At 46.5% G+C, this 23,359-nt stretch overlaps 1 protein-coding gene across 1 annotated transcript in view; it reads right to left on the bottom strand.

The window, feature by feature from the left end:
• The window catches only part of Gpr107 (G protein-coupled receptor 107), a 65,568-nt gene that overhangs the window by 37,891 nt on the left and 4,318 nt on the right, over positions 1 to 23,359 (bottom strand). The window contains exons 2-9 of the mRNA XM_038336413.2: positions 12,293 to 12,415; positions 11,626 to 11,676; positions 10,915 to 10,997; positions 8,479 to 8,618; positions 5,573 to 5,607; positions 1,610 to 1,666; positions 663 to 767; positions 162 to 295 (exon numbers count right to left, since the gene is read on the bottom strand). Of these exons, the coding sequence (XP_038192341.1) occupies positions 162 to 295; positions 663 to 767; positions 1,610 to 1,666; positions 5,573 to 5,607; positions 8,479 to 8,618; positions 10,915 to 10,997; positions 11,626 to 11,676; positions 12,293 to 12,415 (728 nt within the window). The remainder of the gene's footprint in view (positions 1 to 161; positions 296 to 662; positions 768 to 1,609; positions 1,667 to 5,572; positions 5,608 to 8,478; positions 8,619 to 10,914; positions 10,998 to 11,625; positions 11,677 to 12,292; positions 12,416 to 23,359) is intronic.

The raw sequence follows: 23,359 nt of genomic DNA, 5'->3' as shown, positions 1-23,359 counted from the left end.
CTTTCTAAACAAAACACTAGAAGGCAGTCAACAGCGCTCTAGGCAGCGCCTCCCACTAGCCACTAGGTCTCGGGGAAGGTACTCTGGAAGATGGCAGGGCTGTTCAGTGCCATCTCCCCAGGGCAGAATCCAGCAGCTCTCCGCACACTCAGAGCACTTACCTTCGCTTCCGAAGGATATGAATCCAGATGGTCCCAGAAAGGAAGAAGAACAAGGCCATGGAAACGTACAGTTTGGGGAGAGGAATCTCCCCAGCAGAGAGGAAGCTGTCAGGGTTCTTCTCAGTGATGACAATCTGCAGCCAGCGGAAGATGGATCCTTCTTAGACAACACACACTCACAGCCGCCTCACTGAAGCTCGAAGGCATGTGTGCCAGCGCCTATCAAGCAAGCTGCTTGGTACTCCACCCAATGCTACACTTTCTTCTTCACGAGTCCTCTGCAGGAGCACCCTACCCACTGCAGGGTGCTGACAAGCCCCACTTTCTCAAAGCGGCATTTACGTGCCCTCAATGGCCAAGGGGGAACAAAGCCTGCTTCAGCCCAGCACCAAGACCAAAGCAAACAAAACAAAAAACCTCCACGGAACCCACCCTGTTCTTCCGGAGAAGCAGAAGTCTCACACTGATAGCACCCTTGTGAATGCCCCATGAGGTACTCACATTCAGGCTGAAGGACACCTCCTCAGTAGGTTTCTTGCTTGGGCACTTGTGGAAGTAAAGACTGTATAGGCCTTCCTGGTCATCAGTGCTGATGTTAAAAAAGAACTGGAAGTGAAGAATAAAGAGATGCTCACAGCCTCAGTCATAGCTCCCAGACTCAGTAATAAGTTAGGGACCTCAGCACACAGGAGGTTAGCTGGGCTGGGAACCTCCAGAACAGGGTTAAACAGGGTGTCTTCCTCTAGTGAGCCTCTGTGCCCGGGTTCAAGCACAGAGCTGACTGGTGGAATCATGTGGTAATCACCTGCATGCAGTGGCCGGGGCTCTGTAACTCACTTCTACCATATCCACCTGCTGGGATGGCTCTGAGGTCAGCAGAGGTAACCAAAGACACAGCACCTCATTTTCAAGTCAACAAACTACTTCACTTTCTGAGATAGCAACAGTGGGATCTATCAGCCACTACCTGTCACAACTGATCAGAAGTCTGACACACATGTGTGCCGCTGTCAGCTCTTTCAAGATAACAAAGGCACAGCTCACATGGGGAATGCACTGCCAGAAGGCTTCCACATGTAGGGCTGGTTGGGCAGGGCACTAGAAGGCCCTGAGCCCCCCTCTAAATCTACATCACCTTCAGCTCTTAGCACAGGTCCTTCCAGGTGCAGAACTGTCAGCTTCCGTCACACTCTGAGTGGGATGGGGGAGGCAGAGGGGTCACAGGAGCACCTAAGCAGAGTGGGACTGGAACCTGGGCCTGTCATTTACACTGCACTTTCATGAGGTTCCTCACTATCAGAGACTTATGGCTTGGGTCACAGACAGAGCCAGCTGCCTAGTGGTGACAAAGGGTCGTCCTGCTGCCAAGGGCTCACACGAACAAGGTGCCAATAAAGACTCTCACATGTCAGAAATGGAAGTAAACTTTACTCCAAGGTGACACATACCTGAAACGAAACTGCCCCATCATTCTTATGAATTGAGACAGATGTCTCTGCTGTTGCCTAAAAGACACAAGAATTTGCTTCAGGCCAGAAGTGACAGAAAACAAGCTTAGGAAAATCAAAGCTAGTTGGGGGTTGAGAGCTCAATGATTAAGACCACTGGATATTTTTGCAAAGGTCCTGGGCTCAATTCCCAGAAAACAGCATCTCACAACTGACTATAATTCCAATCCCAGAGGATCTGATGCCCTGTTTTGGCCTCTATGGGCATTACATGTATATAATACATATACATACAGGCAAAACACTCAAACAATTAAAATAAAAATGGTAGTGGCAGTGCATGTCTTTATTCCCAGTACTTGGGAGGCAGAGGAAGGCAAATCTCTAAGTTTAAGGTCTACAGAGTAAGTTCCAGGAAGGCCAAGGCTACAGAGAGAAAAGAAAAAAAAAAAAAAAAAGCTAGTTGGCCTAGAGAAATGGTTTGGTTGTTAAGAACACTTGCTGCTCTTTTAGAGAACCCAGGTTTCATTCCCAGGACCCATGTGGTAACTTACAAACTCTAATTACAGTTCCAAAGGACCCAACACCCTCTTCTGGCCAACACGAGCATAGGCACACATATGGTACATATACATACATGCAGGGAAACATTGTGCTAGTTAGTTTTACAGCAACTTGATACAAACTAGTCATCTGAAAGGAGGGAAATATAATTGAGAAAATGCCCCCCAAAATCTGGGTGAGGGCATTTCCTTTTTTTGTTTTGTTTTGTTTTGTTTTTAGACACAGGGTTTCCCTGTAGTTTCTAGAACCTGTCCTGGAACTAGCTCTTGTAGACCAGGCTGGCCTCAAACTCAAGAGATCTGCCTGCCTCTGCCTCCCGAGTGCTGGGATTAAAGGCCTGCACCACCACCGCCCGGCAGAGGGCATTTTCTTAATTAGTGATTGATGAGAGAGGGCCCAGCCCACTGTGAGTGGTGCCATCCCTGGACTGGTGAACCTGGGTTTTATAAGAAAATAGGCTGAGCAAGCCATGAGGAGCAAGTCACTAAGCAGCACCTTCCATGGCCTCTGCATCAGCTCCTGCCTCTAGGTTCATGCCCTGCTTGAGTTCCTGTACTCACTTCCTCCAGTGATAGAATATGGTATAGAAATGTAAGCCAAATAAACCCTTTCCTCCCCAGCTTGCTTTTGATCTTGGTGTTTCATCGTCGCAAAAATATCCCTAACTAGGACACCCATACACATAAAATACAAATAAATTAAAGCTAACTAAAAACAAACAAACAAAAAGCAAAAAACTTCAGCACCAACACTGATGACCTTCAAGAGCTCTCTGACACAGCTGTCTTTCCAGACAGAGCTAAGATCCTGTCTCAGAGAAGGCAGCTCCCTTTCCCATTTCCTTCCTTCTTGGCAGCTCTCTAACCCCTACCTAGTCTTCCTGTGAGTGTCTCTCTACTCTACAGCTTGTGCAGGACCAAGGATGCTTGCTGCCCTGGGCAGAGCAAAAGGTCCCACCTAGAATCTGCTCCAGACTTGAAATACCAGAGCACTGTCTTCTGCACAAGCCAAGAGATTGACAGCAAGCCACAGAAAGAAACCAGCTACATACACATAATGGTGTAGGAGGTTATTTTGTTCATGTGTTGTTTTTATTGGTCAATGAATAAAGAAACTGTCTTGGCCTTTTGATAGGGCAGAACTTAGGTGGGTGGGAAAAACAGAACTGAATTCTGGGTGGAAGAAAGCAGAGTGAGGGAGACGCCATGAACCTTCTGCCTGAGATGGACACTGGTTGGAATCTTGTTGGTAAGCTACAGTCACGTGGTGGTACGCAGATTAATAGAAATGGGTTAAATTAAGATGTAAAAATTAGCCAATAAAAAACTAGAGCTAGTGGGCCAAGCAGTGTTTTAATACAATTTCTATGTGGTTATTTCAGGGCTAAGATAGCCAGGTGGCCAGGATGAACAAGCGGCCTCTCCCTACAACACACACAGGAGCAGGAAAACTCTGAGAGTTATGCTGAACAAAGGCAAAAGAAGAATACACCCTGTGTGGCTCATTTCCATAAGGCCCCCTAAAGCTGCTGTCTATTGCAGTGACTGTTTCCTGGGCACAGGATGAAAAAGGGGCACTAGAAGCCTCTGAGATGGTGAACACATCCACCATCTTGACTGGCAGGTCAAATGTAAAATGTATCCTTTTTTTCCTTTCTTTTTTTTTTTTTTGGTTTTTTTGGTTTTTCAAGACAGGGTTACTCTGTAGCTTTGGATCTGTCTTAGAACTTGCTCTGTAGACCAGGCTGGCCTTGAACTTACAGAGATCTGTCTGCCTCTGCCTCTCAAGTGCTGGGACTAAAGGTGTGCGCCACCACCACCCGGCAGTCAAATAAAAACTGTCACTATAAATATGGGCAGTTTATTGCTGTCCAATCAAACCTTCACAAAATGGTTAGAAATAAGAAAACAGGCAAGCAAGCAAAGCCAGGCCTGGTAATGTGCACCCATGCTTGGGAGGCAGAGGCAGGAGGATCAGGAGTCAAGGCCAACCTTGGCTATGTAACAAGGTGAAGCCAGTCTGGGCTACAGCAAATAACACAGAACCTTCAATGAAGAATCAGGACATTCCAAAGCAAACCCTTCTCTGCTCTTCTGTGCAGTAACACCTCTCTCACCCCTTCCCTTTCACTCTTCCATCTCCCCCCCAAACCTTGTTTTACATTACAAAGCCCTAGGCTAGTCCAGACCTCAACCCTGTCTTATCACAGCAGGTCCTTTCTGGGCCTGGGTATCACCCTGCTGACCCTGCAGTGTTTTCAGAATCATGAGATCCAATAAATACCTGATTAAAGGCTCATGACAACCTCCCATGGCCTGAATGTCAGCACCTCGTACTGGTGGGGAATATTATTTTCAGGTGTGTGACTTTTGTTAACCCAGCATTTATTTACCTCTGTGAAGCTATGTTACTATGCCTGTCTAACACCTGATGGTCCAATAAAGCGATGAAGGATACGCGGGGCTAGCAGGTAGAGAGGGTAAATAGGAGAAATGAGGAAGAATGAGGAGAAAGAGAACAAGGAGAGAAGAATGTCAGGGGCCAGTCACCCAGCCAGCCACAGAGTAAGAAGGAAAGTTACACAGAAATAGAGAAAGATACAAGCCCAGAGGAAAAAGATAGTTGGGATAATTTAAGAAAAGCTGGAAAGAAACAAGACAAGCTAAGGCCAGGCATTCATAACTAAGAATAAGTCTCTGTGCGTGATTTATTTGGGAGCTGGACGGCTAACACCGCCCCCAAAGCCAACAGAGTGAAACATCACACGACACTGTACCACCTGTGCCACCCCAGGTCTGTCTTAGGGTGTACCCCACTGCGAGAACTTCCTCTGTTGTGCAATCCAGCATTCCACTTAAGTTCAAAATGGTTTCAGTGTGTTGATTGATGTGGGAGGGTCTTCTGTTTGAGTTGATTTCATTGGTTAATAAAGAAACTGCCTGGCCCATTTGATTGGCCAGCCCTTAGGTGGGCGGAGTAGACAGAAGAGAATGCTGGGAAGGGAAGTTAATAAATCATGCCTCTGCTCTCTGGGTCAGATGCGATGAAGCTCCAGCCCAAGATGGACGTACGCTAGAATCTTCCCAGTAAAGCACTACTTCGTGGTGTTACACAGATTATTAGATATGGGTTAATCAAGATGTGAGTAAGAGGCTGGAACTAATGGGCCAGGCAGTGTTTAAATGAATGCAGTCTGTGTGTTGTTATTTCGGGTGTAAAGCTAGCCGTGTGGGAGCCAGGCGGGATGAAAAGCAGGCCTGCCCGCAGCTCACACTACAGTTGATGTTGTCTCTCCAAACGCAAGCCACGTGTCATGTACACGTACATGCACAGACGCACATTCATGCAAGCACACATACACATCCAGAGAGTCTGAGCAGGAGGGAGGTTCATGCTTACCTTTGAATCCACTGTACTTCTAGCCTTCGAACCATCTAGAAGCACAAACATTTAAAAGCCATCACTACCTAATTTACCTCACACATCAAACATCACAGTATCATTTTACAGGGCTCCAGCTGATCTAATATCCCAGCACCAAAACAAACAAATTTCACGGCCTCTACCTCTTTGGGTCCCCACACATAATTACTAACAGTAGAAGCAGCAAATCAAAGTGGCATACTGCAAATGTTACTGTGTCAATCATTACAGAACCGAGGGAAAGCCTCTGTGTAGATAATGTGAATGGCAGAGATGCCACATGGAACAACTTTGCATACTTTCTAAGTCAGCATGTTTGGAGGCAGTTTAACAAGCACCTGATTGGTGCAGCTGACTTGGAGAGAATCTTAGTGTGGCTAGACTGTGTGTGCTGGGGATGATACTCGGCCTCTGCATGAGAAGCAGACTCTTCCTGGAGCAGCACCATCAGCCCGGACTTGCACATGTCTTACTGGCTTCACTCTTTCATTGCTGTTGGTTTTTGGGGTCCCCCCAACGGCAATGTGTTAAGATTACTAGTGGAGAAAAATGACATAATGACATAAGGGGGGCTAGAGAGATGGCTCAGAGATTAAGAGCACTGACTGCTTTTTCAGTGTTCCTGAGTTCAATTCCCAGCAACCATACAGTGGCTCACAACCATCTGTAATGAGATCTGATGCCCTCTTCTAGCGTGCAGGCACACATGCAGACAGAAGACTAATAAGTCTTTAAAAATAATAATAATAAAAAGAAAGAAAATAAAAAACTAAAACAAACAAAAACCAAAAAGCTTACTATGGCTGGGGATGTAGCTCAGTTAGCAAAGTGCTTGCCTAGCATGCATGAGGCCCTAGATCCCTGGCACCATATGAAAATGAGTGTGGTAATGCACACCTGTAACCATAGTACTCTGGGGGTGGAAAATGAAGAATAAGAAGTTCAAGGTCGTCCTAAACTACATAGAAGTCAAGGCTAGTCTGTGCTACAAGATCCTGTCTCAAAAAAAAAAAAAAAAAAAAAAAAAAAAAAAAAAAAAAAAGATTGATTTGATAGCAGCATTTTTCATGGAACAGAGTGGGCACCTGCCTCCCTGTCCTTAGGACAGCCCTCCTCGGCAAGGCTGCTGTGGTAGTTCGAATGTAATCACTATAATCTCACAGTGAGTAGCACTACTAGGAGATGTGATTTTGTTGGAGTGTGTATGGCCTTGTTAGAGGAAGTGTGACACTGTAGGAGTGAGTTCTGAAGTTTCCTATGCTCAGGATACCACTCAGGACTTTCGTCAGTCGACTTCCTGTTGCCTGCAAGCCAAGATGTAGCCAATGCAATGTCCATCTGCACGCTGCCCTGCTCCAAACCACAATGATAATAGACTGAACCTCTGAAACTGTAAGCGAGCCACTCCATTTAAATGTTTTCATCTATAAGAGTTGCCGTGGTCATGGCGTCTCCTCACAGCAGGAGAACCCTAACTACGACAGCAGTTCAGCCCTATTGCAGGAAGAGGGCTTCATGAGCAAAGGGATCTGCACAAGCAGAGCACAGGCATGGAACTGCACCTACACTCAGTTCTTTCTACAATTCTTAATTTGTACCAACTTTCGACAAATCTAGGAAGAAATAAATAACGTAAGTGGTAAATGACCTTGAAAGAACGTATATGAACCATTGGATGGGACTAACACAACACACCAACATCTGGAGAGGGGTGCTGCTCAGGAACAGCAATGAGTAAGACCCAGGGCTCAGCAGGTAGAGGCCAGGAAGCAGGAGCTCAAGGCTTGGTCATGTAAACTCCTCTCCCAAAAACAACAGAAAAGGAAAAACAAAATCCACCATGGTCTCTGCCTTTCCATTTTAGCATTTCCCTCCAAATGGGTTTCCCTTTGCTGCACAGGCTTGCTCAGACTAGGCGCAAGTGCTCTTTCTGCCTGAGTCTCCCAAGTACTGGAACTGCAGACATGCACAGTGTGCAGCACTTTAGATAAACAAACAAACAAACAAAACAACCCAGTATCCCAGTGTTTGCGGCCAGTACTTCTGCATTCTGATGGATGCTGACCACCCAGCTGATCTGGAATGGAGCATCAATATTCTCAAAGACTATTGTATCCTCTGAGCCAGAGAGTCCAGCTCCACTAATTTATCCTAAAGATAGCACTACATACACAATACTTTTTCTTTCTAAAAAGATTTGACTTAGATGTGTGGTGGTGGTGCATGCCTTTAATCCCAGCACTTGGGAGGCAGAGGCAGGTGGATTTCTGTGATTTCAAGGCCAGCCTGGTCTACAGACCGAGTTCCAGGAAAGTCAGGACTACACAGAGAAATGCTATCTCGAAAAACCAAAAGAAAAAAAAAAAGATATCTTTATGTGTGTGTTTGTCTGTCTGTCTGTTAGTGTGTATGGGTACCTGTGGAAGCCCTTGGAACTGGGTTAGAGGTGTTGTGAGCCACCTGATATGTGTGCTGGGAGGTGAGCTGCTGAGTCTTCTCTCTAGCCCCCAACACAAAAGGATTTCTATGAATGAAGAAGTTAAAGCCCAATACCTGTACAGCCAGGAGAGGACAATGTTTCACCTTAGGAAAAGGCCGAGCTAGTGACAAATCATTAACTAGGACAGTGGGATGGAATAAAGCAAAACCAATGAGCATGCACAGCCTGGACACATGACTAGGAATTGTGAGGCACCATGTTCTAGACCAAGAAAATAAGCCTAATCAGGGACAACGCCCAAGGTGCTAAGTAGGAAGAGAGGAGAGTTCATTTCTCTCTTTCTTCTTTGGTTACAGTTAATCTGTGTGGCCTCAAGAACACAATGCTCAGGCAGTACAGACCAGACTGCAGTTCATGAAAACAAAGTTTCGACAAAGCTTACCTTGGGCTCTCTGAACCTTGCTGACTTCGGGGACAGAGCTGACGACAGGCTCCTGGCTCTGACCCTGGACTTTCTCATCCTTGCTGAAGACGATCTTTGGTAACTGGGTGCCAGCTTCTGGTGGGGCTCTGACCTTGACTCTACATCCACAGGAGACAGAAAGGAGAGTTGAGACCAGCGCTCCAGCTTTCACTAAAGGCTGCTGTGGGCCCAGCTCAAGCTCTATCTTTTTGTGTGTTTGTTTTTCAAGTAGGGTTTCTCTGTGTAGCCCTGGCTATTCTGGAACTTAGTCTGTAGACCAGGCTGGCCTCACACCCACAGAGATCTGCCCGCCTCTGCCTCCTGAGAGCTGGGACTAAAGACGTGCGCCATCACCGCCACAGGGCTCCCTTAAGGATTCTTAATGTGCTCAGAACTGATGAAAAGGGAAATGGAAGAAGACAGAGGCTCTAACACAGTCAGCTGAAGCCAAGTGTGCGAGGAGCTGAGGACACCATTAATTAATTACTGGACTAAAAGAAATTTCTTCCTTTCCCCTTCTTTTTGTCTTAAAGATTAATTATGTGTTTGTGTGCATGGGAGTTTTGTGTGCTATATGCATGCAGGAGCCCGCAGAAGTCAGAAGAGGGCTTCCAATCCCCTAGAGCTGGAGTTAAAAAGTGGTTGTGAGCCACCATGTGATTGCCTAGGGAGTGAACACCCAGGATGGGAGAGCAGAGATCAAAGGCATGAGCCCCTGATGTGAGCAAGCTGCTACTGACCTGCCCTTTCCTGAGCCTCCTGCCACCTAGGGACTTCAGGTGGGTGGGTCCATCCCTGCTCTCATTCCTTCTGCCAGGCTCAGTCAGGTCTTCCTCTCCAGATGCCAAATACATGGTAACCTAGGAAACTGCTGCCTTCCTGACAGATGATAGCAGAGGTGAGCAGGAGGATGTCTGCTGTGAGGCCCAGAGGAGCTCTGTGGCAAGTGCCTTTTTTTAAAGTCGTCTCCTCACTGGTCTTTTCTACCTCTGACATTGTTCATCTCTAACTTGCCCACTCTGGGATGCTATCAGCTAGATCTGAAACAATCTGGACACAGATTCTTAGCTTGAAACCCTATGAAGGCTCCCTCGGAAATTATACACAGGGCCAGAGGGCTAGCTCCCTGGGCAAAGCCTGAACCTGAATCCAAACCCTGAAGCCTACACAGCAGGGAGAAGAGAACTGACTCCCACAAACTGCTCTCTGACCCCCACATGCATGGCATGATATACACATGTGCCCGACCAAAACAAAAATGTAAAACAGTGAGTTGGGGTGGTTGGGCCATGGAGGTGCTTGGGGGCAAAGTACTTGCCTCCAAATTATGAGGACCTGAATTTGATCCCCAGAGGGCATGTGTAAAAGTGGGGTATGTGATGGGAGCCTGAAACCCCAGGCGGGGAAGGTGGCCACAGTGGGTACCTGGAGTTTGCCGGCCAGCTAGTCTAGGTAAATCGGCAAGAACTCAGGCAGTGAAGGACTCTACATAAAGAAAATAAGGTAGAACAGCTGAGCATGGTGGGGTACACCTTTCTCTTTCTTTTGTTTTTTTGAGACAGGGTTTCTCTGTGTCGCCTTAGCCCTGGCTGTCCTGAAACTCACGGAGATCCACCAGCTTCTGCCTCCCAAGTGCTAGGATTACCGAATTAATTACAGGCGTTCCCATCTTTAATCCCAGTGCTCGGGAGGCAAAAACAGGTTGATCTGAGTTCGAGGCCAGCCTGGCCTGTGTAGTGACAGCCTGTCTCACGAGGGAGGGTTGTGGGGAGTGATTGAGGAAGATACCCAACATCAGCTTCTGCTGCTCAACTCCCCCCACAAACATGAAACCCAGGCTGTAGTCAGATAGAAATGTACCTAACTTAAAAACACAAAATCCCTTACTTCACCCTTCTCCCGTGCTCTGCCACAAGGACAATCTCACAAAAGAGACTCACTACTGTGGGGTAGGAGAGGACCCTGAGCCCTGGAGTCACACAGACCCGGAGTGGCAGAAGCGGCTGCCTGGATCCTGTCCGGCTTCTTCCTTGCTTCCTCTAATGTGCTCCCGACAGCAGAGCTGGTGCGGACGCAGTGCTCGTCACACGCTGTCCCACAGGCCACTCCCTCTCCTGTAGACATGGACACCCTTCCTGCTCTCATTCATCTGGACAAGATGACTCACCAGAAGGCTACCTGCCTAAGTCTGACCTAAAACTGTCCTTCCCTGCCATGGTGTGTGTTGGGGGGCGGGGAGATCATTTGAATTGTACTTCGTCTGCCTCCCTCCCAGGTGGCCCTGTGTCTCTTAACATGTAACTCGTGTCAGCACTCAGTGGCAGACTGGCATGTGGCAGACATCGTGGGGATGCTGGCTGCACCAGCGCCCTCGCTGTACTGAGGGCGAGCAGACATGGCTTCAGGACTACTTACACGCTTCCAGAGATGTTTAAGATGAGAAGGGTGACGGACGACATAAACTGCTTTTTTAAAATACAGTAACTGGCATCTTCATCCTGCCAAAGGAAGAACAAACATAGATCATTGCACCTGCTGTGGCAAGAACAAGGCAGATGAGAGGCTCACGCTTTTCCAACAGTGAAGCCTGGAAGCTACAGCCGCTACCACCTCCAGAACAGACACTGTGGGCTGACTCCAGTGAGGACCAGTCAGACTGTGACCTAAAACTGACCAGGCACCTGCAATCATACTAGCACCTATGAGACTGAGACAGATATACCAGGAATTCAAGTCCGGCCTCAGTTATATAGTGGGTTCCAGGCTAGTCTGGGATACACACTGTGGTGACTATTGCTTGTGATCCCAGTCTTGGGAGACTGAAAGCAGGAGGACTGCTCCAAGTTTGAGGCTACCCTGAGCTACAGAATGAAACCCTGTCAATCACTACTGTCCCCTCAAAAGAGACAGAGGGCCAGAAAGATGACTCAGTTGTTAAGAGCCCTTACTGCTCTTACAGAGGTGCTGGGTTTGATTCTCTGCACCCAAACAATCATAATTACCTGTTGCTCAGTTCCAGGGGATCTAACTCTCCTGACTTCTGAGGGCACCAGGCAAGTATGTGGTACACAGACATGCATGCAGGCAAACTATCAATATACACAATTTTTTTAAAAAGCAACTTACCAGATAAGAAGAAAAGCCATCGTTCTTGGTCCGATCTAGACTGAATCCGATCTGGGGGCAATGAAAAGAGAAAAGACTAAGTCCCTCACACTGTCCATGCCCTAATTCAAAGAACAAGAAAAATACACGCAGAAAGCATGGACCCTGAGGCCTGGCTTCTCGTTTTTCTTAGTGCACTTGTGAAAGATGGAAACAGCTGCTCACGTGAAGTCACTAATCACACATTTACTCTGGAGTCGCTCGGGGGCTAGGAGTAGGAGCTGCTGTGCTGTCCCATGAGTCCTGAGTCAGCTCCAGCAACAATGTGAGGGCTCACAGCCAGCTGTGATAGGGTACAATTCCCTTTTGGAGTGTCCAAGTGTACATGTAGACAAAGCACTCACATACATAAAATACATAAGCAAATAAAATTTTTTTTTTTTTTGAGACAGGGCAAATAAAATTTTTTAAAAAAGATTTGCAGCTCAGGGCTTGGGTGTGGATGGATAGAGAATTTGCCTAGCACAGGAAAGGCCCTGGGTTCCACCCCAGCATCTCCCTGAGCACAGAAATACAAAAGTCAAGCTGACTCCTGAGTGCACTCTGGTACCACCATGAAGAATTTTCTCCAGTTAGGAAGGAGGGAGGAGGCCGAGAGAGTGACCCCTGCTCTAGGGGAGACACTTGCCTCGGTGCCTGTGCCCGCGGCTCCCTTGGGCTCGTTCACAGACAGGCTGCTGACGTTGACCACCATGTACCCGTCCCTGAAGAAGCCAAAGGTGTTCAGATGGACTTTATGCCTCACGTCATCCTAGAGAGATGGGAGATTTCTCATCAGTCAGTCTGTTCATGCTGGAAAAGCTGTGGTATCCAGTTTCACGACAGCCAAAGCTCCCACAGGTACAGGGATAGACACAGCTATCATAGTTAGCCTTCAAAAGCTGGAAAAGACTTCAGAAATCCCACAGATGTCAAAACTTTGCAAAGGACAATCATGGACTCATTCAGTTCAGCACATTTGTATGGGATCTGGGGGCAAACTGGTCAGGGTCAACTTGACAAGTGAATTCCACAGTCAGGTGAACCATGGTTAATCCCCCTGCATTCTTCCTGGCAGAGCAGTAGCATCTGGGAGGCACTGAAAATGTGATCAAGGAGGTCACCTCATGTGGTGCACACCTTTAATCCCAGTACTCAAGAGGCAGGAGGTTCTCTGTGAATTCAGGGCCAGCCTAGTCTACACAGAGTTCCTGGCCAGTTAGGCGTACAAAGTGAGACCCTACTTGAAAAAAAATTTTTTAATTTATAAAAGAAAAACATTCTTGGGGTGGGAGGTGGTGATGCACACACAAATGCACTGCCAAGCTCCTTCCTGACTTCCCTAACGCACAGCTCAGACAGGATACAGAGTATGTGGGCCTTCAGGACAGGAGACAATGCAGAAGTACTCTCCGGAGTGACTTAAGTGGGGACAGACTCTACTGGGCATGGGGAAATCCTGTGCCCTCTGAAACCATAGCTCACAAGGATATGCCCAGCCCTGCCTGCCTCGTGTCCCCGTCTCAAGCAGGAGCACACATTCAGGGACCAGGACAGATATCGGCAAAGCCCTCTAACACCCAGTGCCTGGGGTTCTTTGTAGCATGTAACATTACTGGGAACTACATGGACTGTCTGTAACAGCTGGCTCTTTACCCTAAGAGCTAGAATTACCCAGACATCAGATGCTGTTGATGGAATCCTCCCCTACAGCTGAAGTTCCCAGGTATCAGAGGCTGTCAAAGGGGACCCTCTGAGGAAATCAATATACACCACATCCACAAGGCCCGGAGACAATGCATTGGAACACTGCCACCAGGAGGGTTTTATTTCCTGGCTGACTCTAGCCCCTCCCAACTGGATCTGACGGTTGGAACACAAGCCCTTGGCAATGATCTAATCCAAGCTCTCTCTCCAGACTCCTGCAACATCTCAGAATGGCACTGGCTCCCTCTTCCAAAACCCCCTTCTATTATCCGCTGGTTTCAACTCCCTCTTCCCTTTTTTGGTCCTCTGGGAGTTTCCCTTAGTGCCAGAGTTCAGCTAAGCACTTAAAGCATGTCTGCTCACTCTCACTTCCCAGTGAGACAGTGGAGCTTGAGGCAAACCCACACTCTCACAGAGAAGTAACCTGCAGGACTGCGAGGCCTGCAAAGGAAAAAACAGGAAGAGTGAAGGCTCCTGCCCTTCTGGGGTGGAATTAAGTCCTTCAGAAAGTGACCCGAGTGACTGCCTTCCCTATTCTTCAGAGAACACACATGCCCACTACCATTGCGAGTGCAAAAGAAAAGAGACTACTTTGACAATATTTGGCAGTGAGGATATTCAGTCCTCTGTGAGAGTGCCCAGTTGAGCTGGCAGAGTGGCAGGGAGATCCCAGAACCTCCTCACACCACCTCAGGGAGAAGCAAGCCCATTCACAAAACACAAGGATTCAGAGAGGGACCTTCAGGAGGGTGACCGCTCCCCAGAGAAAGGGACTTTCCGGGCACTTGAGGGAACGCAAAGCTTCAGAAACTTATGAAAGCACTAGCTAATTATTTCCTGCTGGTTCCACTGTGTTTACATTGTAGAAATAATTAAGTTGTACATTTATATAGCTTTCAGAATGTATAGAAATTTTACATTTTTCTTATATTTTGTCTATTTTCTTGTGTATGGATGCACACGTCACAGTACAAGGAGAACAACTTGTAGGATCCAGTCTCTTCTTCCACCGTATGAAGCCCAAAGATTGAGTTCATGGCAAATGGCTTTGCCTGCTGAGATATCCCACCGGCTCCAAATTAAAAATTTAAGGGTATGCTTCTTTTTTCCTTTAGCCATCCTGTATGTTTACAGCAGGCATATTGGCACACGCCTTAAATCCCAACACTCAGAGGCAGAGGCAGGTGAATCTCTTTAAATTCAAACCAACCTGATCTAAATAGTGAGTCCCAGAATAGCCTGGGCTACACAGTGAGACCCTGTCTCTAAATAAATAAAGATCCACAGAAGCTCCATAAGGACTGAGCCGTATGTACTTTTTGAGCACCCAGCACCTGACATGGTGGCACATCCCTGTAACCCCAGCATTAGGAGGCAGAGGCAGGAGGATCAGGAGTTCATGGGGATGAGAGGCTGAGTGGGAGCTCAGCATTCCCACCTTTCCTTCCTGCTATCCCAGAAAGTTGCAGCTCAACAGTAAAGGGAGAGGAGGCAGGAACAGAGAGGGTCCATCCACAGGAGCATCCCAGCTGACCCTGCTAGTCATCAGCACCAGAGGAGACACCATCAGCAACCACTGGCCACCTCCTTTGCACTGGGCCTAGCAGGGCTCTGAAGAGCTCTCTGCAATGCCATGCTGCCTCCCTACAACTCAACAAGGCAGGTGCTGTTCTGCTCAGGCTACTGATGAAGAAGCAGGTCTGGACAGGTAAAGCCTGCTTAGATCACAGCAGGAGCAGAACCAGCGTCCCAGACCAGGCGGGAGCTCCACACCTGGGCTCTTACTCATTGCAGGACTTCCACAAGCAAATTAACAGTGCATCTTATTTTGCTTTGAACTAGTCTGCATTACAAGGGAGTTGAAAGAGCAAGTTTTGTCCCTGCATATACAGGCACAGTCCAGCCAATTAGAGGAAGAAATCCCAGACAACCCACAATTTCACCTACAGGTATCTTAGTATAGATCTCCAATGTGGGCATTAAGAAAAAAAAAAAAACAGGAGTATGGTGTACTCTTAATCACAGTAAGCTGCATGATAGTTTAATTCAAACAGATCATTCAGCTGTGAAAAGTCAAGGTCATGGGGACATGAAATACTGGCCTGAGGGTGCAATTCAGAGGGAGAGTGTTGTCTGGAGTGTGTGACTGAGAAGCTAGGCTGGACTGTAAGCACTTCCTGAAAGGAAGTTCCCAGATACCCAAACAAGGTGAGTGCTAAGGGTGTGTGGGTCTTGCCTAGCTCTCCTCACAGGCTCTCTGCTAACAACCCAAACAATGGGCAAACCCCAGTTTGAAGGTGAAACACTGCTGATTAATGTACCTTTTTGTTTTGTTTGTGCTTGTTTTTGCCTTGAAACAGGGTCTCACTGAGAGGCCCAGACTGACCTTGAACAGGAACTCCTTCCTTTCTCTTCACCCTCCTGAATCCACTGCTGGGAATGCCAGTATTCACCAATACACCAAGCCTAGATACAGGCATCAGAGAGAAAAAGCAGCCCCTGATTATTCTAGGTTATGTAAAGTTATTCTGAAATGTTTGCTCTTATTTTCATAATCTACTTCGTTAAGATGACACTTTCTTTTAAAGCAGGTGTAATGGAGACGCACACCTTTAATCCCAGCACTGGTGAGGCAGAGACAGATGAATCTGAGTTTTAGGTCAGCTAAGTCTACACAGAGGACTTGTCTCGAATAAATAAAATAAGGGCCTATAAGATGGCTCAGTAAGTAAGGGCACTTGTCACCCTCCTGCTAAGCCTGACAACCTAAGTTCAATTCTCAGGATCCATACAGTGAAGAAGATAACCTACACCCACAAGTGGCCCTCCAAAGCCTACATGCTCGGGTGCACATGTGCCCCATCTCCCACACTAAATAAACAAAAAAATTAAAAATAATAAAATAAATAGTTAAAGCCAGATGTGGATGTGGCAACACACAACTGTAATCCCAGATTTAGGGAGACTGAGGGGAAAGAATGACAGACTGAAGGCCAGCCTGGGCTACACTGACCTTACCTCAAAAAAAAATTAAAAAAAAATTCTAGCACTAGGGAGGCAAAGGCAGACAGATCTATGTGAGTTCAAGGTCACCCTAGTCTACATTGTGAGTTCCATGTTAAATAGAGCTATATGATAAGATCTGGCCTCAAAAAATTTTTTAATGTATCTTATGTAGGTTGTATTAGAGAAAGAGACAGACAGACAGACAGACAGACAGACAGACAGACGTGAATTCCTACAAAAGTAAGTTGTCCTAAAAATTCAGGCTTTCAGAAAAATAAACTAAAATAAACCTGAAAGTAAAAGACAACAGAAAACATGCTGACGTCCTGAACCTCACCAATAGTCGATTTAAATGAGATGTCACCATTTTACTACCAGGCTGACAGGGGCCGTCTGAGCATGTGCTGTGCTGGGAAGAATGTGGGCACAGAACACTCAGTCCACGCAGGCTGACTCAGTTAGGAGCAACAAGTTCCACAGGTCCCAGCAAGAGGCCTACATTCCAGCTGTCTCAGATCTCAGCGAGGGAGAAGGAAGGGAAAGAGTGTTAGTGATGATAGTCCTCTGCTCTCACTCCACCATCCCTTTCCTCAGTCATCAAAGCTAGGTCCTCTTTAACAGTTTTTACCTTAGATCATCATAGTGATAGCGGCTCCTTCCTGTAAGCTATTACTCTGAAAACCTGAGGCAGGAGGATTGCCATGAGCTCAAGGCCAGACTTAACTAGAATAATGCCAAGTCACCTGGGCTACAGAATGTGACCCCTTTTCCAGGAAGACAAAAAAAAGTCCCCGGAGCTAAGAGTGTAGTTGTTAGAGGGCTTACACGCACAAGGCCCTGGTTCTGAACCCCCACTGCAGACACCAACCATGGTACACACCTAAAACCACAGCTCTGGGAGAGAGAGGCAAAAGGATCACAAGTTAAGGCCATTCTCAGCTATTTAACAAGTCTGAAGCCAGCCTGTGACACATAAGACCCTGTCTCAAAACAAGAACAAAAACCTCAGTCACTGGCAAGACTTGGAGATACTTGTCTGGAATTGCAGCTACTTGTCCGGCCATGTTAGAGGATGGCACGTTACAGGCTAGCCTGGGCAAATGGCAAAACCCAGAAGGTTGGTTGGAAGGAAGAAAAGAAGGAAGGACCCATATGCAGACCCACAAATATCACTTAGTATCAGTTTTAAATCAAATAAAGTTTTGGATCAAATAAAGTTTATATGGATCTGCACCTTTCATTTTCAGCAACAATGTCTTCTTTGTGGACTCCGTGTGGATACACTTCCCTATTGTTGCTAGTAGTCCCTCTGCCCATACATCAGAACACACCCCCAGCAAACACTCATGAGTGTGCAGCCATTTCTCAGGCTCTGCGGCTACCACACTGTCTAGCGTGCACCTGTGCCTCTTCTCACCCCTGCTGTGTGTACTGACTTCTGGGCTGTAGGAATCTGGCCAGAAACTGCAACTGTTTCCAAACACCAGTAGGACCATGGCTCCTCACATCCTCACCATCCTGGAAGATGCTGGGCCTCATGGTTCCCATTTCAGGGAAAATAAAGCTGCTGGGGATTCAGTTTCTATTTTTTTTTAATATTTATTTATTTATTATGTATACAATATTCTGTCTGTGTGTATACCTGCAGGCCAGAAGAGGGCACCAGACCCTATTACAGATGGTTGTGAGCCACCATGTGGTTGCTGGGAATTGAACTCAGGACCTTTGGAAGAGCAGGCAGTGCTCTTAACCTCTGAGCCATCTCTCCAGCCCCTCAGTTTCTATTTTTTGAATGTCTGTCTGTGCTCCTTGTCTGTTAGCTAGCTGCTTCTCTGTTATAAAGTATAAAGTAGCTTTGTTTATCTCTCTTATGCCTATTTCTATTAGATTTTTCTTGTAGTTTTTAAGGGTTATTTTTATTATTTACTGTGTCTGTCTGTGTACCTGTATACATGGATGTGCATGAGGGTGTCCTTGGAGGCAGAAGAGAATGTCAAAGTCCTGGAGTTGGAGTTGTGAACCATCCCTCATGCATACTGGAAACAGAATTCCAGTCTGTCCAAAAGCAGCCAGTGCTCTTATCCTCTGAGCATCTCTCCAGGCTGAAAGTCCTTTATATACTGAGGAAAGTTATCTTTTTGCCACCATCATCGTCACTGCTGTTTTATTAGTAGTGTGTGGTGTGGAAGACAACTCTGTGGAGTGGGTTTGCTCCTTTCACCTTTACAAGGGCTCTGGGGATTGAAGTCAGGTGGTTGGGCTTGCATGGCAAGTGTGGTACCTTGTTGTGAGATATTTGTACACTGTGTGAGGATGCAATGCTATCATCGGTGGAATAAAAAGCAGAAAGGCCAATAGCTAGGCAGGAGGCATAGGTGAGACTTCTGGGCAGAGAGAGGAAGTAGGAGGAGAGAATCAAGGGTACAGGAGATGCCTTGGAGATGCGGGGAGTCAGACACATAGAATAAAATGTAAAAAGTCACATGGTAAAATGTAGATTAATAAAAAGCAGGCTAATTTAATTTAGATAGTGGGATAAGCCTAAGCTAAGGCTGCACTTTCATAACTAATAAGTCTCGGTGTCATTATTTGGGAACTGATTGGTGGGAAAGAGAAAGACTCCTACAATACCTGCTGAGCCATCTCACCAGTCGACGGGTTCAATTACCTTTAAACTTAGGCTGCATGTCTCTCTTCCAGTCTTTTAAATTCTTTTAACTGTGTACTACATATTGTCATATATGGGTTTTTCATTTTTGTTTTTTAATTATGAAGAAGAAAACCTGCCAATATTTATTGCTAGTAGCTATTTCTTTAACAAAATGTGGGGGGAGGGAGTTGTAAGCAGCAAGGTCAGAGGACAACCTCAAACTTCATACTCATAAACACCTCTTCCTTTTTCGAGATAAGGACTCTCACTGCCAGAAACTCGCAGATGAGACTACAGAGTCCCTGGGGTCCTCCTGTCTCTGCTTCCCCACCATGTCTGACAGGTTTACATGGGTGCTAGGAACTGAATTCAGGTCTTCAAGCTTAGAAGTCAAGCACATTACCATCTGAGCCTCTTCCCTAGCCCTCCTGGTAGTATTTTCTTAAACATCTTTTTTTTTTCTATAATTCTTCTTGGGGCTGAAGAGATTTGCTTCAGCAGTGAAGAACACTTACCCTACAATCACAAGGACTTAAGTCCAGATCCCATCACCCACATAACAAGCTACAGATCCTCAATACCCCTGAACCCCAGCTCTGAGGAATATGGAGGCAGGACTGCTAGGGCTAATGATTTCCAGCCTAGAAGACACAAAACCAGGCTCAGAGAGACCCTGCATTGATGCTGAATGCGTCAAATGGGGAATAATAATGGTCAAATAATCCCACGCTAACTCCAAGTAGAGTATTTTAAAGTTTTTCTTTATTAAAAGGAAACTCATGGATCACATAAAGGAAATAGGAATGGGGTCCGACATCCAGCTGTGGCTCACGGGAAGAAGAGACCGAGCAGGGCGGGACCAAGGCTTTTTGGTACCCAAAGTCATGCCACAACCTGGTCTAGCCTATAAAGGCCATTAGCTGAAGGAGGTTCCCCATCACTGCATCAAAGGAAGGGGTGATAGTAATAGAGGAAGACATTCCACATTATCCCTAGCCTGGCTTTTACACATGCATTCAGGCATGCACACCTGCATGCACATATGCACATACACAAATTAATTAAATTTAAACAATTCTTGAATCCAAGGTTGTAGAATACTCATGGATATTTCATTCCAAAACATCTTTGTAGACTACATTTCTGTGTAAGCATGAGGTAGGCACGCCATAGTCACTGTGCTAAGACTATGTAGGACCAGTACCTCCTAACACCTACTGCTCTGTGATACCACCTCTGCACAGCACACTCCTATTCAGAAACCTCTGCTTACACTGCTGACTATCCCCACTTGTCACATGGCAGAGGCAGGAGGATCTATGAGTTTGAGGCCAGCCTGGTCTACAGAGTTACTTCCAGGACAGCCAGAGCTTCACTGAGAAATACTCTCTTGAACACCCCCCGCAAGTATATATATTTACACACATACATAGACACAGATAGATCACACCACACAACCAATATAAAATAGCAACAACAACCAGGTATGAGAAGATGGCTTGTGTGGATGCCACACAAGCATGAGAACCAGAGCTGAACACACAGAACGCACACACAGTAGTACACACCTGTAGTACATCTCACCCAAGGCAAGGGACAAAGGAAGCTCAGAAACCCATGGGCCAGCGGAGCTGGCATACATAGTGAAGAGCAAGAGGCTCTGTCTTGTAAAAGGGTCCTGTGACAGGCAAAGACTAACACTCAAGATTCTTGTTTACCCTCTACACATATGCCATGGTACCCATACTCGAGGACACATGCATCATATATACACATTAATAAAAAAAAAAGCAGGGAGTGGGCTGGAGAGATGGCTCAGAGGTTAAGAGCACTGGCTGCTCTTCCAGAGGTCATGAGTTCAATTCCCAGGAACCACATGGTGGCTCACAACCATCTGTAATGAAATCTGGTGCCCTCTTCTGGCATGTGGGCATACATGGAGGCAGAAGGGTGTATACACAATAAATAAACAAATAAATCTTAAAAAAAAAAAGTAGGGAGTAATAGCTCCGTGTAGTTCTTTAAGCTTTAGAAAATAATAAAGTGATGCCTGTTTGATCTAGCTGAAGGTCACTTCGCCAGCTGCTTCCTTAAACAGCTCACTGGCTGGTACTGTCAGATTGTACTGGTATATCTGTGTAGATAAGGTATGCAGGCAGCACACTGCTTTCTTTGTTTCTGTGATGAGTGCAACCAGAGCCTTCCCTATGCTTAGCACACGTGGCACTACTGAGCCACACCTCCTCCAGCTCCTGGTTTGGTTTGATTTTTGGAATGCTGGGGACAGAATTTATGATTTTATGCACGCTAGACAAGTGTTCCACTGTTAAACTACAACCCCAGGCTCACTAAATTCATTGCAAGCTTATTTCACATTAAAAATTCTCATTTTTGTTGGGCAGCAGTGGCACACACCTTTAATCCCAGCACTCAGGAGACAGAGGCAGGTAGATCTCTATGAGTTCGAAGCCAGCCTGGTCTACAGGGTGAGTTCCAGGAGAACTCTGCAGCCAGGCCACACAAAGAAACCCTGTCTGAGACAGAGACACACATACACACACACAGAGAAAGAGAGAGAGAGAGAGAGAGAGAGAGAGAGAGAGAGAGAGAGAGAGAGAGAGAGAGAGAGAATTCTAATCTACTGGGCCTTTAATCCTAGCATTTGAGAGGCCCAGGCAGGGAGATCTCTGAGTTCAAGGCCAGTCTGATCTACAAAGCAAGTTCCAGGACAGCCAGGACTACACAGAGAAACCTTGTTTCAGGGGTAAAAATTATGTGTATGGATATTTTGCATGCATGTATGTTGCTTATACGCCACACGCATGACTGGTGTCCCTAAAGGTTAGAAAAGGGCATTGGCTCCCCTGGAACTAGAGTTACAAACATTTGTGAGTTGCCATTTGGAAGCTGAGAATCAAACCCACGTCCTCTGGAAGAGCAGGCAGTATTTGTAACTGCTGAACCATCTCTCCAACCCTCTAGTGTCTCTTTTGAGAGAGACAGACAGAAAGACAGACAGACAGACAGACAGACTGACTATACAGGCAAGATGGTCCATAATCCCAGCACTCAGGAGGCTGAGGCAAGAGAATAGTGAATCTGAGCCCAAATTGAGCTATATAAGGAGACCCTGACCTGAGGAGATAGGGGAAAGTAAAAAAGAAGGGAGACCTAGACTCTCCCAGGCACATTAATACAGCTGGAAGAGCAAGCATCCTTCAGTGGACACTCTACTGGCCCTCCAGCAGCCAGGTCTCTACCAGGACCTACCTGACTTATCACAACAGCTGAGTCTGCCACCTCTGATCAAAACAATGATCAGATCCAAAAACTAAGCAAAAGCACCCTTATGCACCATTAGAAAAGAACAATACTGTGCATCACGTACTGGTCACTGTCTACTAGCAACAGAGATCCTGCTCCCAGAAGATTAATATTTAGAGTCTTGGTTCACTGAGTATACAGTCCCAAGTGGAAAGGAGTCAAAGTCTGAAGCTTTTTAAGAAGAGAGAAAATGTGGACCTGGTTTGATTTGCTCTTAAGGATTTCTGTTCTAATGGCATCTGGGTTGAGTTTCTAAGGGCGCCTTGCACTTTCCAGGGATGCACTGAGTATTTACAGATGGGTAACAAGATACTTTTGATTTGCTCTAAATAAGGAATGACAATGACAAATGCTGCCAACTGTGGGGAAAGGGGAACCCTCATTCATTGCTGGCAGGATGTAAAACAAGCTAGCTACCTTGGAAAGTTGAATGTAGTGCTTTATTTTCTTCTTCTTCCTTTGTTTTTTGTCTTTTGTTTTCCGAGACAGGGTTTCTCTATAACAGTCCTGGCTGTCCGGGAACCCACTCTGTAGACCAGGCTGGCCTCGAACTCACAGAGATCTGCCTGCCTCTGTCTCCTGAGTGCTGAGATTAAAGGTGTGTGCCACCACACACAGGTAGTGTGGTACTTTCTTAAAAATTAAACCAAACCCTACCATATAGGATAGCCTGGCAATTCCACTCCAGTCCTGGGTGTCACCCAGAGAAACAAGGACAGGCATTGACACAGACTTGCATGTGAATGACGGTAGCAGGACTGTTCTTCACACAGAGATGGGCATGGGGCACACGCCTGTAATCCAGCACTGGGAAGATGGAGGGAGGAAAAGAGACACCAGTTGTACAGGCCCAGAGTGGAGCGGTGTAATAATAAATAACATCAAATTACTGATTGGATTCGGGAGACGGCTCAGTGGATAAAAATGCTAGCCATATAAGCACAAGGACCTTAACCCAGATCCCATGGACCCACCTAAAGGCAGGTGTGTGGTAGCACTCATGCTTGGGTCTATGAGAGGCAGAGACAG

The sequence above is a fragment of the Arvicola amphibius genome, chromosome 7 (genome assembly GCF_903992535.2).
Source record: "Arvicola amphibius chromosome 7, mArvAmp1.2, whole genome shotgun sequence".
Lineage (NCBI taxonomy): Eukaryota > Metazoa > Chordata > Mammalia > Rodentia > Cricetidae > Arvicola > Arvicola amphibius.
The sequence above is the reverse complement of the archived record's forward strand: the minus strand, read 5'-3'. Positions and strand labels throughout refer to the sequence as shown.